Below are 15,522 nucleotides of genomic sequence, written 5' to 3' on the forward strand. Positions count from 1 at the left end.
TCACAGACAAATACGATCACCACATGACAAAGCTAAAGGGGTAGTACACAGAGGGCTCAGGTGCATACGGTTACCTCACACACTAGGCACCAAACATAAAACTCAAACTAAGAAAAATGCTTACTCTATTCCCCACCCTGTGCCTCCAAAAATCACCCCCAAGGCCAGAATGGTCCCTGCCACTGCACCTATTAGCCTGTTAGTGGCCATGCTCACTGTTTGGAGGGAAAAGGGAAGATTTTTTAAGGAAGTGATCACATCGCATATGTCTGAAATGAAAACATAAAATAATTCCTCAAAGGAATATTTTACTGTATAAACCTTTGTCTGGTAAACAATTCAAGCCTCCTATCAAACTTCTATTTACCAAATACTGTAGCTTTAAAATTTCGGACATAAGCTTTGTCTTATTTGAATGCCTGCAAATATTTCAGCGAGAAGCTTTCCCGTAAATGTAAGACTATTCCTTTTAGCTTGTGGTTGTATTCTTGTTTACTTAAACAGGGAACATCCTCGACTTACTGCTTTGTTAAGTTTAAAACAGCCAAAATGTAAATCAGTCACCAACTAGAAAACTTCCTTTTGGTCATCGGAAACATTCTGGATCCATAGTATATAGCTAAGCAAGTGAAACTGTTCATTTGGAAACACTGATTTTATGTGGAAAAAAACACCAAAAAAAAAAAACCAATTTAAATTAATTCCCTTACTAGTTTGCAATATTTTCCTTTTAACTGCCTTTACTACTCTCTATATAATGTAAAGACATGACACCTTATAAAAGACAAAACCTACCCTGGAATTGTGCTTCAGGTAATGTTCTACGATTTCAGTATATTCACAGTATATTCACAAATGCTGAGGCCTTATTTTTCATTTTTGAAGGAAACTTTTTGAGAAAAAGAAGTATCTGTATTTCATATGTTGTAAAAAGTTCAAATCTTGATAGATTCATTGCATCATAATTGATCATAAACAAGCATCTGCATTCTCTCATGGGAACTTCTTCAGGGACAAAGACTTTATAATCTTCATGCTGCTTCTTAATTTTGTTTGTTTCGTATACACAAACACACACACACACTTGAGACATAAGTTTTTGTGTTAAAAACAAACAAACAGTATTCCACTAGTCAAACAAAGGCCCAGTTCTATAAATGAAATTGCAAAGAGAGATCTTGTGTGCATATGGAGTCCCACTGACTTCAAACCTATTAGCCAACGCTGTAAAAGAATTCGAAGTTCCTGCAGTAGCCGAACACTAACAGCAGGAACTCCTTTGCTTCCCCAAACACCTCTACCATCCTGAGCTGCTCTCCCGTGGGTCTACTGGTACAGTAGGTTGCAGAGTTTAGCTTAATTTAAGACCTATGTATAAATATACTTAAGAACCACTAATTTTTAAATCCTCAAATACAGTATGGAGGCAAAAGTAATTGATGGATGACACAAAATTCTCAAAAATGCAGCAAAAGGTGAAATTATCAATTATCATAATAATATATAAACAAACAGCAATACTTCTTTGCTATACGTAGTCAAAGCATTGCAAGAAAAATGGTAGAACCTATGGTGTGAAAAATTTTAAAGCAATTTATGTGAATTTTCACATCTCTGAAAAAGTATATAACCTACCCCTAACTAATCATCTGCTCTCATAGTAGGCAGCTGAAACCAGAAGAAATTAAAGCTCTCAACTCTATAACATACCAGCTACTGACTTAAGCAAATCTTTTCCCAAAGCTTTTAACAATGTACAAAGAGGTTTCTAGATTATTTACATTTTTCCCCCTTCTATCAAAGTATAACAGTTCCAACAGAAGTACTAAATTTAATGCAAAGAAGAACTCATCATCAAGAGGTTTTTCCTGTAAGAAGGAGCTGGTGTCTCTGCTTGTATGTGGTATAAGGCAGGAAGTAGATGGAAGTAATTTGGATTTATTTTAAATGATGATTCGTAAAAGAACTGTATAAGCACTGGAAATCATTTTCCGGGGTTCTTGTAAAAAATATTGCTAATATAATACAAAATAGCTTTCTACTTTTTTGCAGGTACTTCCTGGGAGATTTTAGTCTGAATCTGTCAAATATCTTGATTGTCAAATACCTTTTGACAGTCAAAACGAAACACACTGCTGCCCTAATTGATAAACCTGCTTATGTAAAGATGAAAATAAATCCAACATTTTCTAATACAGAGGAAAAAAAGTATATCCTCAATGTGATACTTCAAAACTTTTTCCAATTTTCTTTGCATATAGGCATGTTCTTTGAAGAACAAGAAAAAAAAAACCACTGTTTTCCACTCATGAGAATATAATTGCTTAAAAACTCTCGTGCATAAAGTGCAGTCAGTAACCATGATCAAAACTGTAAAAAGGTTCGACACCAGTACCACAGGAATGGCTATTATCTCTGTCTAGGCTTGATTTCTTGCATTCGCTCTAGTTTAGAAAGTCAGATTATATTCATCCCAGCTTGTTCCTTAGATTTCTGGTCAGATATTCTAGACATCTCTATAGACCAGATATCCCTCTCTGATGTTGGATTTAGTTGAGACATGATGATGTTGTCACAACTGAATCCATGTTCTATTTTTTTTTGTTGTTTGTTTGTTTGTTTTGAGAAAAGGAGACCGGTCTGTCTCTGAAATACAACAGAAATTTAGGGCTAAGGAAAAACAAGTATTTTGGTTTCTGTCTCAGACTTGTATGCTGGCAATGACACAGGAAGTGCTGATAAAATAATGGAAATTATTTTAGTACCTTCGATCTTTACAGAACTATAGAAAATTATTTCTGTATTCTTTTGACATCATCTCCCAAAGGAATCCTCTATTAGCGCACAAAAAGAGTTTATAGTAGCTGTCAGTGTTCAGGCTCCTGAATTCATTTCCAGGTAATTCAACATCCATAAATTATTATGAGAACATACAAAAATAGTTCATCTTTTGAAATTCTTTGAAGCACCTTGTAACAAAAACATTCTCCCTTTTTTCAGTGGAGTCCACTGAAAACTGGAGTATAAACTACATGTCTGTCCATTTGAAATTATTCCAGTTAGTTTCAATTACAAGAATCTGACCAAGATAAATATACTTTCTCTGTTGCAAAGGAGGGAGTAACTTCTTAGGATTTGGAAATCAGCAACACAGTATTTAAGATTTTGCAAGCAGCGTTCCAAAGTTAGGAATGTTCTCATGGGAAGTGGAATGGTAAGCACCTCTGTAAGACAGTGTACAAACCAGGCAGTTCTATAAAGAACTGCAGCGGGGTTAGGAGTCCAGGAAGTATCTGCAAAGATTCCCAAGACTGTTCTACACAGCTTCCTTCGCACTAGGAACCTGTTTTAAGATGGCCTCTTCCACAGTTCTTGGTAAAGGTCTACTGGAAGCACTGGACCAAAAGATTATGGCACACATGACAGAAGTGGAGCAATTCTGGAGGGACGCACCCAAATTCTATCTCCTCATCACAGAATCACAGAATATCCTGAGTTTGAAAGGACCCACAAAGGTCATCGAGTCCAACTCCCTTCAAGCCCCAGACATTTTAAAAAGTGATCAATTGCAGTGTGAGCTATTACATCGTTAAGCTTCTTTCCATCAGCTTTGCAGAATGGACTGAAGAGTCCAGAAATGCAATTTAGCTGAAAAATTTTTTTTCAGGTCTAACATGTGCTTATTGCTTTACCTGTAAACACATAATTCTGGATAAAGACAGTCTGATATGGACCATGTCCTGATAACAGAAAAAGCTTAAAAACCTTAGACAGCCCAAGGCAGAGAATTCAGAGAGAATCTCAAGTGCGTTTCTTCCTCTTTGGAAAACACTTTTGTTTAATTATTTCCTCAATAACTCCTCACATTCAGCTGAACTGAATACCTCCTATATAAACAAGAGTAAGCAATAATGGCTGTAAGAATAATACAAGTCCTTAATTTTTTTTTTCTATCCCTTGAAATCTCGATGCCCAAGAACCAAAGCTGTTTTCACATGGGACACTCCACTTTTTTCTGTTTTTTATTCCACAGCCATCTGAACTGTGTGAGAATAGCTAAGAGAACTGGAAATCTCTAATAAAATATGAACACTCAGATATGTAAAATGGAAGAGCTACATTTAGTGAGCTTCCAGTCACAAAGAAAATGATTGAAAAAATGAGAAGAAATGAGACTGAAACAATAAGAAACTACATATTGCTACCTACTGAGATCTCCCCAAAATGTAAATTAGAAAAATAAAAGTTTAATAAATTCTCAAAGGAGGAAGACCTACGTCATTTATGTGAAGCAGAATTTTACTACCTGGCTCTGAACAGGACTGCATAGTATTTTTCTTTCTACTGCCATGTATTGACAGAAAAAAAAAGTAATGAATATTAGAAATAATATCAAAACTGAAATCACACAAACCCTTGGGTCCTTCATCTTTCTTGTTACCAGTATCCCTGATAGGATCATCAATACTGCAGTCTGTCCCAGCCCAGGAGAAATTACAAATGCAAGTGGCTTCATTACTGCACACCTAGAAACAAAAATAATAAAATATAGTTAAAAAGCAACTGCTGTTATTTAAGTTTGTTTAACAAGTAATTAGGTAGTTAACTCATGGAATAACAAATTATCTGTTTATATATTATAGCAATAGCACTGAGTGTTTAGAAAGAGTATAATAATACACCGGTAGCCTGAAAGTTTGCTTTAACCTTCTAAATATACTCATTTGCTAGGAAAAGCAGAAGAGTTCCCAGTGGTTCTGTCATCATTTGCACTACACGTCTGCACAGGATTTAAGAGATAACAGAAGCTCTCATCCACTAACAAATTATCTACAGTCATTAGAGCTTCACTAACTACACAACCTTTCAGCCTGGATGCCCTGAAAGAATACAAACATTCATATTTAAAAATGGTCAAGACCTGGTCATGCTTTACCACCTCTCCTTTACAGCCTCTTCCCATATAGAAAAACAGCTAAGATTTTCAGTGGATTTGTTGTCATGAGAGGACATGAGAATTAGACAGAACAAAGAAGGGAGTTTTGATTGTGAGATTCAAAGGGAAATCAATCATTAGGTGTCAGCTAATAATATCTTTTGAAAGCTTGAACATAATACCAAAAAATCCCTCAGACTAAGTAACCCACACACTAAGGATTGGAAGTAGCATATGTGATTATTATTTTTTTCATTTTACTTTTATCTCATTCTGCTTCTTGCACTATTCACTGGAGAAATTCACCTAGAAAGATGATGACAAGTGCATCTTACTACAGGTTTGATCAACTGACATATTCTTTTAGAATAACTCAGAACAAAACAGAAAAGGTAGCAGACGTCTCTAACTACTCATGCCACTTTTCAAACATACTAAGATTTCTAGATCTCTTCTAGATCCTCTACGTTCCAATTTTTTTAATTTTTTCTTGACTTTGCAGGGCTCAGATTCACTTCTCATTTTCAGTTACACATAACAAGGAAAAAAACCCTTTATGTACAAAATTCAGAGCCTTAGGCAACTATCTTAGGCCCACTGAACCCTACAGTGGAGACATTTTTAACAGTCTTACCATCAAGACACACAACACAGTGAACCTGTCCTTCAAAACATTAGCATCTGAAGACAAATGGACTTACAGGTAGAAGAAGAATATAATGAACCTGAATGTAAAATGATACAATTTGTATATGTTCAAGAACATATTGTCTCTATTTAGGTCCAGCATTTTACAATTTTAATTATTTAAGTCATCAGGTATAATGCAGGTCCAACTTTATAAAGGCATTAGTATGTAGGAAGTTTAACTTAAGATGACAAGTAGTTTGAAACATGGACAACATTTTACAGAAGTCTTTATAATAACTGATGTAAAACTTTCTCAATAGTAGCAAGAACAACACTCTGGATATAACTGCAGGACTAATTTAATGATATTTTAGAAAGTGAAGTTGTCTATGTTTCACAGAACGGCAGTGTTCCCCAGAATCTTAACGTGGGGTTTTTTTTGCTGTTGCTGTTTTTAAATGTTCAGATCAGCAGGTCTCAGGAACACTTTCAAGTAGAAAACTCCACAGGGTACATTAAGATCAGATCTAGCAGAGATAGCTGCAGAAGCCTAGCTGCAAACTCCAAGCACAGACTCACCCCATGACCGGAACAGACTTTTCCATTAGAACCAATGGGACAGCTGCTTATGTTCAAGGATTGAATTGGCAGGCACTTTTTGTCCAGACACATCATTTGAGGACCACACGGAGCTCCATCCTCTACATAACCTAAATCTGTATCATCATCTAAAAGAACATGAGCACCACTAGGAGAAAAAGATTTAAGGTAATATTAGTATTATGACTGCAGTCTTTGGAAAATATTAAACGTGTCAGTGTAGATAGTAAAATCCTTGTGACTTTCTCATGTTCAAGCATATAAAAAGATCAAACAAAATTGTAGTCTTTATGTCTGTCCACAGCACTGACAGAGTGTTGCAGTAGTCAGACCAAAATGAAGTCTAGATAATGAAGTAAATACACAACTTTGTGGAATAACTGAGGAGTTAAGAATCACTGATTACTCAGGCTCTGGCTACCTACCAGAGTACTCTCAGCATGACAATAATTTTGCCAACGTCTTTATAATACAAATCCAGTAGTGTGCACAGTAGACTAAAACCCATTTACCCGCCCTTTAAATGAACTTTAAGACCTTTAAGATCTTACCTGGTCACAACTCTTCACAATTTCCTACCTCTCAACCGTCACTTTTCCTACAGTTATACAGCAGGTATTATCTTTAATCTACAGATCATTGGCAGTTACAATTATCTTTTTCCCAGAAAAATATAATGGTGAACACTGAACTCTTGACCATGCGATTCTTCTATTATAGAGTCCAGATAGAATGGAAGAGAGGGCAACCCACTTTCTACCCTTTTTAAATACGGAATCTTTTCTTTTAATCACAAGAAATACCGTTCAGAATAATAATTTTGCTCTAAGATATCAATTATTTTTAAATCATACATTTTTACATTTATCTTCATTCAATTAGATTTGACAGACCAAAATCGTCTTGGAACACTGCATTATCTTTTACCTGCAGTCTACTATTCGTCCTTGATGATAAAAAGAATTTGGGATAATTTCTCCTTGAACTTGACCAACTCGCGGAACTTTAGTAAGATTAGTGCAGAGCAAAAAACCACAGAAAACATCGCTGTAAAACAAAATCAGAAGTTATTGAAGTGCTATGAATTAAACTTGCAAGAAAGACAGACTGGATACGATGCTGCTAATGTCATTAAGTAACATATTGCCATAAGCCACACAACAGACATTCAGAATGTAAGTTTAGATCTACAACACTACTTGGTGTGACTGAGAAGAGGCAGAAACAAGTAGTCATACATTCTAACGTACCAGTGCACAACATTTATATAAGATTCATGTGAACAACAACTCATCCATGTTCCATATGTAACACAATGGAAAGGAACCAAATTGTACGCAGCTTCGTAATACCAGGCTAAATTACATTTTCATACATTTAACAGCTTTGACGTTTTACATTAATGCGAAGTTTGAATTTTTAATTGCTTTTTATTTCACTTGCAGGAACATAGAAACATAGTAATAATAACGTGCAGTGTGTGCGTTAATTTTGGTAAAGAATCTACTTTATTTGCAAATATTTTATATGTATTTATACGTAATACATATTTATATACATATATATATACACCAAATCTCACTCATTTGTACATAAAAGTGTGACTTTTTGCTGCCTTGTCCCCCAGCCTCTCTGAGAGCATTGAAATTACATTATATCCTTCTTAAAATCTGGAATTCTTTAAAAGCATATTGCTGATTCTTCGGAATTCTTCAGAAAACAGCTATTGTACTTTTTCAAGCTGAAACCTCGTGAAGGGGAGAAGATTCAAAATAATGCAAAACAATTGATAGTGCAAAAGAATTGATGAAAAAGTAGAAAATACTAAACCAATATTGACCTTTTTTTTTTTAAATGGAAATCAGCTCTACTGAGCTGCACTTACTGTTTGCTACACTGAATCCATCGGTCTCCATCCTTTCCACAGTTTCCTTTTTTTGTGCCTTCTGTATTAAGCTTCTCATAGCAAAATTTGTCAGATCCTGAAGACTCTGTTGATGAAGAGAAAAAGGAATGTACTTTCCAAAGGTTATGAAAATCTGCACAATATTTTATTGCAGCAGTTTTCTGGTATGGGAATACTGAACGTACGAACACGCTCCACCTACAAATGGCTTTTCTAAGATAATCCTCAATGTTCAAAATCTGCTTGGAACTATTCTAAAATCAATCTCTTCAGTGACTGTATTGTTTTTGCCACTTGAATTTATCTGTGGTCTAATTTTGTTTCCTTCTTAATGTCTGCCTATAACATTAATCTAGTTTTTTCCACTGCAGAAGACAATAACGTAAGGGTAAATAAGAGTCATTTGCAGTAAAATCACACGTACGGAAGACAAACCAAATGATTTAAAATATAAGCATGTGAGATGCAAAGAAATTAGTTAACAAAAACTTCTACTGTTTTTAATATTATCAATAAATAAATAAGCATGAGGGGGCAGCATAACACTTAAAAATGCATCAGAACACAAAGAAAATCTTATCTCCATTCAATTTTACACTTACACAGCGTATTTTGTATTGTGTTAAGATAGACAAGAAATGTAAAAGCTATATCCCTCCTGTCTCATCCCCCCAAAATGTAGAGATTCTTCAGTCTCAAACAGGCAGCATCGGCAGTTGCAGCTATGTTTAGACAAAATGCAAGAAAACATTCAGTGCTCGAGTACAAGACATCCTCTACTGAACAGTCTCAAAGTCACTGAACAGAACATTTATCCTGTGTCAGCTGCACAGTTCACAAGTACAATTTTATCCAACATATCTGGGTTTAAGTTTGTGATATGGATATTTAAATTTATACTACTGTACTAGCTTTCTTGAATGTGGGATGATGTAATGAAGACAGAAGGAGCTTTAGCATGAAACAGTGCTAGGATAAGGGAATTGATAGCTGTCATTAAAAAGAAAGCAACAACAACCAAAAACATCTGTCAGAAACTATAGAAAAATAAAATCCTCAAACCCACTTTTCCCCCCATAACACTATATCTAAGTCGCTAATGTCACCTAACCCCATCAGGGCTAAGTATTTGCTGTCCTATCTATGTCTGCAACCCACATCAGGTCAGGACAGTCTCACTGTCATCACTCATGCAAATGAGCATGCAACTTGAAATTTCACTTGGCAATCAAGTCAGTTTCACACAGCAGTCTGCTGATCAGAAACCCTGTACAAAAACAACAAAAAGTAAACGTACAGTCAAGGACAGGAATGAACGACAAATAAAATACGTTTAAGGTAGTAAAAGTCAACCTACTAGATCCCCAGATATATTTGCACTGATTATCTCTTGTCTTGCATTCACCATTATAGCAACGACCCTAAACAAAACACAACAGGTTAGCAATGAGATCTGAATACTGATGCCTTTCTTTTCCCACCCCTGACAAATGTCTGATTTTGATTCTTCACCCACATCTTGGGACATGTAAGTTTTCATGAATGGGGGTAGATGGAATGCACGTTGTGGCTCAGATTCTCAAAGTCAGCTGACGTCTAAGATGCACAGAGAGTTCAGCAGCTGCTTTATACTTCTCATTTACATAGCTATTGAGAACATATCTATATGGATAATATCATATCTACATTCAAAATGTAGATACCACATGGATTTTACTCAAGCTGCAAATTCTTACTATGAATAAGGTGTATAATGCATGAACAACGTCGATGACCGAAAGACAAAATCTATGCATAAATCCAAAAGACAGGATTTAAAAAAAAAAAAAAAAGAAAAGAAAATTTGTATTTGGTTGATGTGCACTAGTTGATGTGCAGAGGTTTTAGAACATTACATACTTGATTAGAATCACAAGCGTATCCATCTTGTTTATGAAGATTTGGTGGACACTGAAAAGAAGTAAGATTATTTATCAAAGGATCACATATGGAAGTTTCCTAGTCTTAAATGACAACTGCAAAACATATAAAGGAAGTAGGTAACATAATCACTGCAGGAATTTTTATAGCTACTAATAAAAATGAAGAAATTAACATACTGAGCCATTAAAGCAAGGTTTGATTCTAACTTTCTGCATATCCCCAGAAGGAATTAAGAAGTTCAGGCAAAATAAAAATCAAAACAAACGTATTCATTAACAGGATATTTGGTAACTAATATTTGGGGATAATGTTTGCTCTCATGCAACATTTCCACTGCATTCATTTCAGTGCCACTAAGAAAGTGAGTGAACAGTTAATTGTAGCCTACCACTCCACAGACTAGAGACATGTTTTATTATGATCATACTGTCATGTTCTCTTGGCACTGAAAAAAATTTTGGTATGAACAATTCATTAGCTCCAGAAGCCTCAGATTACTAAAGCTAAGAGTAGAGTAGACTCAGTGCTTCATCAAAAATAGATTGGCAAAGGTTTGAAAAGGGTACACTGCAGCAACAAACATCACAGCCAATACTTTCAGGGCAGCCGTTCTAGATAAAGAAAGCCCTGCTCTCTCCCATTAAGAACCATCCATCTACAGAAGACTTACAATAAAATTGGTAAGCGTGGTAATGTGGTAATGTCTCAAACGTTACTATTACTGTATTGTCATCTATAATTACAGGCAATGTCCACAGAGAACCACAAGATCTATCCTGAATCTTATTTCTTCAATGCTAAGAACTTGATGCAGTAGATGACTGCAGCAGAGTTATGAAGCTCTTATGTAATCCTGAAGCAAAATTTGCAGTATTGAACACGAACATACATGACCTGACCAGTCAAAACTACTTAGCAAATAGAAGATGTGCTGAATGTTGACTATCTTAAAGAACTCAACCTTTTGGCAGCTGTTTATTCTTCTCCTAGCTAAGTATTTTCAATAGAAATGCACAAAACTTTTTTAAATAATCCCAAGTGATTTCTTAAAAACACAGCATTTTAGTCCCAATTTGTTGTAAATGTATACCTTTTACATATCTTCATTTCAAACTGTTTCATTTCATAACATTTTACTGTTATTACCTTTGAACCCATTCACATTTGCAGTATATTCTCAGTCCTCATGCTATGGAGTACAGGAGGATGTCTGAGATAAATACTATACAAAAAATCCCAAGTGAGTTTTTTAAAAAATAATATTTTGAGTCCACTATATTTTTAATTAATATTTATTTATTGAGCTTCTAATGGTTTGTGTTCTTACGTTTAATAAATTTTGTTAGGATCAAATAAAAAAACATAGCCACCTCTTCTCCCCCAGCACAGTTATTTGTGAGTATACGACAGTGCATTTTGTTAGGCTGGATTTTCCTCTTGCAAATAAACATTAATGGTGTGAGCAGAGAAGCTCCTTACATACCTGGCCAGAATCTCCCGTGCAGAACTCCGCAATATCACATTCATTCACTGCATATCTACAGTCATAGCCTCGTGGAAAAAACTAGAAAATGAAGAATATGATAAGATTACATAAAAGCAAAATTGAAAGTTCCTGTTTGGAATGACTGCTCATTTTAATGCACTGTAAGCACTATGCTCATATATATTTGTGATGGTTTTTTTTTTTTATTTTTGTTTTTTTGGGGTTTTTTTTTTTTGGCTGAGAAAAGAACGCAATCTCAGTAACTATTTCAAAGTGATGAAAAAGATTTCAGTTTCTTCATCTTTTAAAGGCTAAACTGAAATATACAGTATTTCAAAAAAATCTTTTTATTTTTACATCTCTGATGTATAAATACAGATAAAAGTAATTTTTACATGAATAAGTATCTAATGGAGTTTATTATTCCCTTTATATTTGGGACATTAGCCACATTATTGTCTGAAATAACAGTCTATATTTGAGCTGTTCCTCTTCATTCTACAGAAATCACACGCTCTTTAACAGGCTGCAAATGACAACTGGAAAGAACAATAGCTAAACTACAGCAATACTCACAAGACATGATGTATTACAGCAAGGTCCATCACTACAATGAGCTCCATTAGAAAGAGAGCACTTCTTACAACAGTCTGCATAGCACTCCTGAAGAAAATATTAAGCGATCTTTTTAGTTTTCCGTTTAAAATAATCTTTCCAACAAACTGTCACGTACCAGCACAAAAAATTCAGTTCAGCACTGATGACTTGAAATTATCAGCTGGAAGAATCCTTTGCAATCCCCAAGTAGTAAAGTAAGGGGAAAACAGTTACACACATGCTACAGCAATAAGGAGATACACACCTTCTGAAAGCTCTACACCGGGGTGGCATAGCCCATGCTAATGCATAGTCAAATTGCATTAAGTGCAGAAAAACGATTAAGAAGACAAATTGTATGTGTAACTATATTCAGATAGTAGAACTGGGACTCAAGGCTACAGGGCAAATTTTTGCAAAACTGATCTTCAAATAATTCTGTATGAGAGAAGAAAACAACAGCTTCCTCATATTGTCTGAATATGAACACCTATCTCCAAAACACAGATGAGGAACCTAACCCAGGGGGTACTATCCAGGGAAGAGAAAGGGGTAAACACTTCTACAAGGCAATTGAAAATAGATGAGGAAACAGCAGATCCTTTCCAACAAAATAACAGGAAGACTCTCCTGAGGACAGACTTCAGCTTTGCACTCACTCATTCTCATTGGAAGGAGATATCTAATGCAGTTGTTCCATAGCAGGAAAAAGGCAGAACAGGTTAATTTTCAAAACCTTTCCCGCTCTCTTACCAATCATATAACTTAATGTATTTTGTGAGAAATATCTGTGGAATTATATATAATAACTCTTTACTTGCCATTCGGAAACCGCAATCACATTCTTCTCCTGCTTCTACATATCCATTTCCACACTCAGTAGCTTCAAAGAGCTGAAAGCAAAAGAGCACCCCAACCCAGTTAATAACCAGGAAATTAACTCTTGGGTAATTCACAAATTAGACTGTGTTTTCTGATAGTAGAGAGAATGAAAGTCTGAGGATAATTACAAGTGTTATTTTTTTTATACAGTAAAATCAAAATTGCTGTCAACCTCTATGCATAGCATTGGGCTAAAACCTCAAGGCCCCATGAATGTTCCTCAGTTCAGCTGTTCTAATGGACAGTTAGGACATCATGCAATAAGCCATCGTAACAACAATTTATTTTTTTTAATTTACACCTTCTTACTCATTTCTCAATTACAGAATTTAACTAGTTCATTCTTATTACATTTTTTGCTCATATATCCATTTTACACCTCTCCACCCACTCTGTTCTCTCTCAGAATACCTACTGCCAATAACAACCTGATACTTCCTGCAAATGGTAAGGTTTATTTTACAGGTAAACTCAGCCAGACAAGAGCTTAATCATATAAAACTGCTTCAAAACTCCTTAAAAAAAAAAACAACAAACAAACAGAGGGAACACTAATACCTCATGTAAAGGAAAGAAAGCACACACTACATGGGTAATCAATAGAACACACAGTTTTGGGTGCCAAAAGCAAAACTACACCGAAACAATAAGCATATGTACTTTTCTTGACTAGCAATGTCAATTCAGAAAATTGATTTTTTGTTTGTTTCTTTCTTTGTTTTTTCCTCTCTACAAGCTATTGATACTCTTGTGCTTCTGTGGAAATGCCAAGACCTGTTATTCTGAACCTGAAATTCAGTTCTCCATCAAACAGACCTGGTTATTTGACCTGCAGCTGGTAAGATAATGAAAAGGGTTCCATTAGAGAATTGCAAGAAACAAAAAGCACATCCATATCAGAGCCAAACTAAAAAGCTGAAATTAAAATTGGCATCACGCTGACTGCTTAACACAAGTATATTTAAATTGTCTGAAGTTAAACACATTATTTTCCACCTCACTTCTACCTCCAAAAAGTAAGATTCCAAATGATGTATGATTTTTCCCCCCCAAAGTCCTTTAATTTCAAAGCTACAAAACACTAACACAGATAACATATAAAGGTAATTCCACCATTCTCCTGAGACCATTTTTACTGAAGTAAACCACATTTTTATTCTGTATGCAGTCAATTTGATAATTACCTCACATTGCCCTGCTAGACAATTATCCTATTTTAATCACAAAAGATGAAACATCGTCCTTCCTTTCTCTCTACTTACTTTTCTATAATTCTCACATTCTTACTCTGTAAGCAAAAATTGCGACTTGAGGAAAAGCTTAAAAAACACTAACAAGCAAATTTTTTTAGTTAATTGTGCAAGGTAGTTGCCTCCCAAAGGACGCAGCACAGTAAACACACTCTAATAGTCCACGTGACACTAAATTCTACAAGGACAGCAAGTTTGACACCATGATTAAACAGAGTATTAATACTTTGGATTGATTGTGCATTGCAAAAAGTGCCACGGGGAGCATTTTTACGCTACTTGGCTGCTTTAGAGGGATGTCATGCTCACATCATCTCAGAAAAAAATTGACCTTGGTGAGTTTTTAAGGAAAAAAAGGATGGATGGTACAAGGAAATAGTTATAAATTACATTTTGTTAACTGCACATCTGAAATGAAATGAACTTCAGTAAAAACAGAAGCTGCTGCTGTCTATATGAAGTAAACTACTTATTTGCCAGTTAACACACTAAGAATTAGATTCCTTTCAGTAACATCAGGCAAAAAGCCCAAGATTTGGGTGATCACGGAGCATGCAGTACGATCTCACTTCTGGATTCATTTTGCACTGCTTCCAGCGTAGCAGGTAGTGCATTTATGCTAAAATGATATGTAACTAGCTATGCAAATCAACTGCAAGATTTGTCATTATTTGCGAAATTAAGAATTAATGGAAAGCACATCGTATAATCCCTCTTAAGGTTATTTTTAAGTGTTATGGAAGCAAACACCCAGTTAATCACAAGTAACCTCAAGAAAATATCCACACAGATGTTTTAATAAATTGAAAACAGATGTTTTAGTGGAACAGTTTCATTTTCATTATGTTTAGCAGAGGTAGTGTCTACCAACGCATTTATTACCTTTGTTGGCCTGTTGAAAAGACAGGCACCTCCCCCACGAAGTAAAAATTCTTTGTATTCTGCTATGCTGCACTTGGAGAATTTTCTGGAATGATACACCCTAAAATAGCAAAGAATCAGCTGAGTAAATGCCTTGAAACATCAACTGGAAGGAGGCAGATGGATCATAGCATTTTTATACTGTAAATCTCAGTTTCTTACAACCACCATGTACAACAGTATGTCAGCCTACTCTTATATCTCTAACTATCAAATCAGAACTAAAGAAAAGTTTGAAAATGGTTTGCATTTCTATATCTCTATTATATGGATCTACGGCATCGGATACTGTAGTCTTCTAATAATCTTAAATAATATGAAAACACATTATCATAAAAGCTCCTATGCATCCTCTTGATTGCATGCATAATCCATATGGTTATGGTTTTTG

The 15,522-nt window shown here is 35.2% G+C and overlaps 1 protein-coding gene across 9 annotated transcripts in view; it reads right to left on the reverse strand.

Moving 5' to 3' along the window:
- The window catches only part of ADAM23 (ADAM metallopeptidase domain 23), a 71,536-nt gene that overhangs the window by 12,866 nt on the left and 43,148 nt on the right, over positions 1 to 15,522 (reverse strand). For all 9 annotated transcript variants that reach the window (XM_021400736.1, XM_021400739.1, XM_021400738.1 and 6 more), the window contains 10 exons: positions 15,093 to 15,192; positions 12,900 to 12,971; positions 12,058 to 12,144; positions 11,479 to 11,559; positions 9,972 to 10,022; positions 9,430 to 9,493; positions 8,052 to 8,157; positions 7,094 to 7,213; positions 6,146 to 6,314; positions 4,415 to 4,526 (listed from right to left, as the gene is read on the reverse strand). In XM_021400736.1, the coding sequence (XP_021256411.1) occupies positions 4,415 to 4,526; positions 6,146 to 6,314; positions 7,094 to 7,213; positions 8,052 to 8,157; positions 9,430 to 9,493; positions 9,972 to 10,022; positions 11,479 to 11,559; positions 12,058 to 12,144; positions 12,900 to 12,971; positions 15,093 to 15,192 (962 nt within the window). The remainder of the gene's footprint in view (positions 1 to 4,414; positions 4,527 to 6,145; positions 6,315 to 7,093; positions 7,214 to 8,051; positions 8,158 to 9,429; positions 9,494 to 9,971; positions 10,023 to 11,478; positions 11,560 to 12,057; positions 12,145 to 12,899; positions 12,972 to 15,092; positions 15,193 to 15,522) is intronic.

Source organism: Numida meleagris, chromosome 5 (genome assembly GCF_002078875.1).
Source record: "Numida meleagris isolate 19003 breed g44 Domestic line chromosome 5, NumMel1.0, whole genome shotgun sequence".
Lineage (NCBI taxonomy): Eukaryota > Metazoa > Chordata > Aves > Galliformes > Numididae > Numida > Numida meleagris.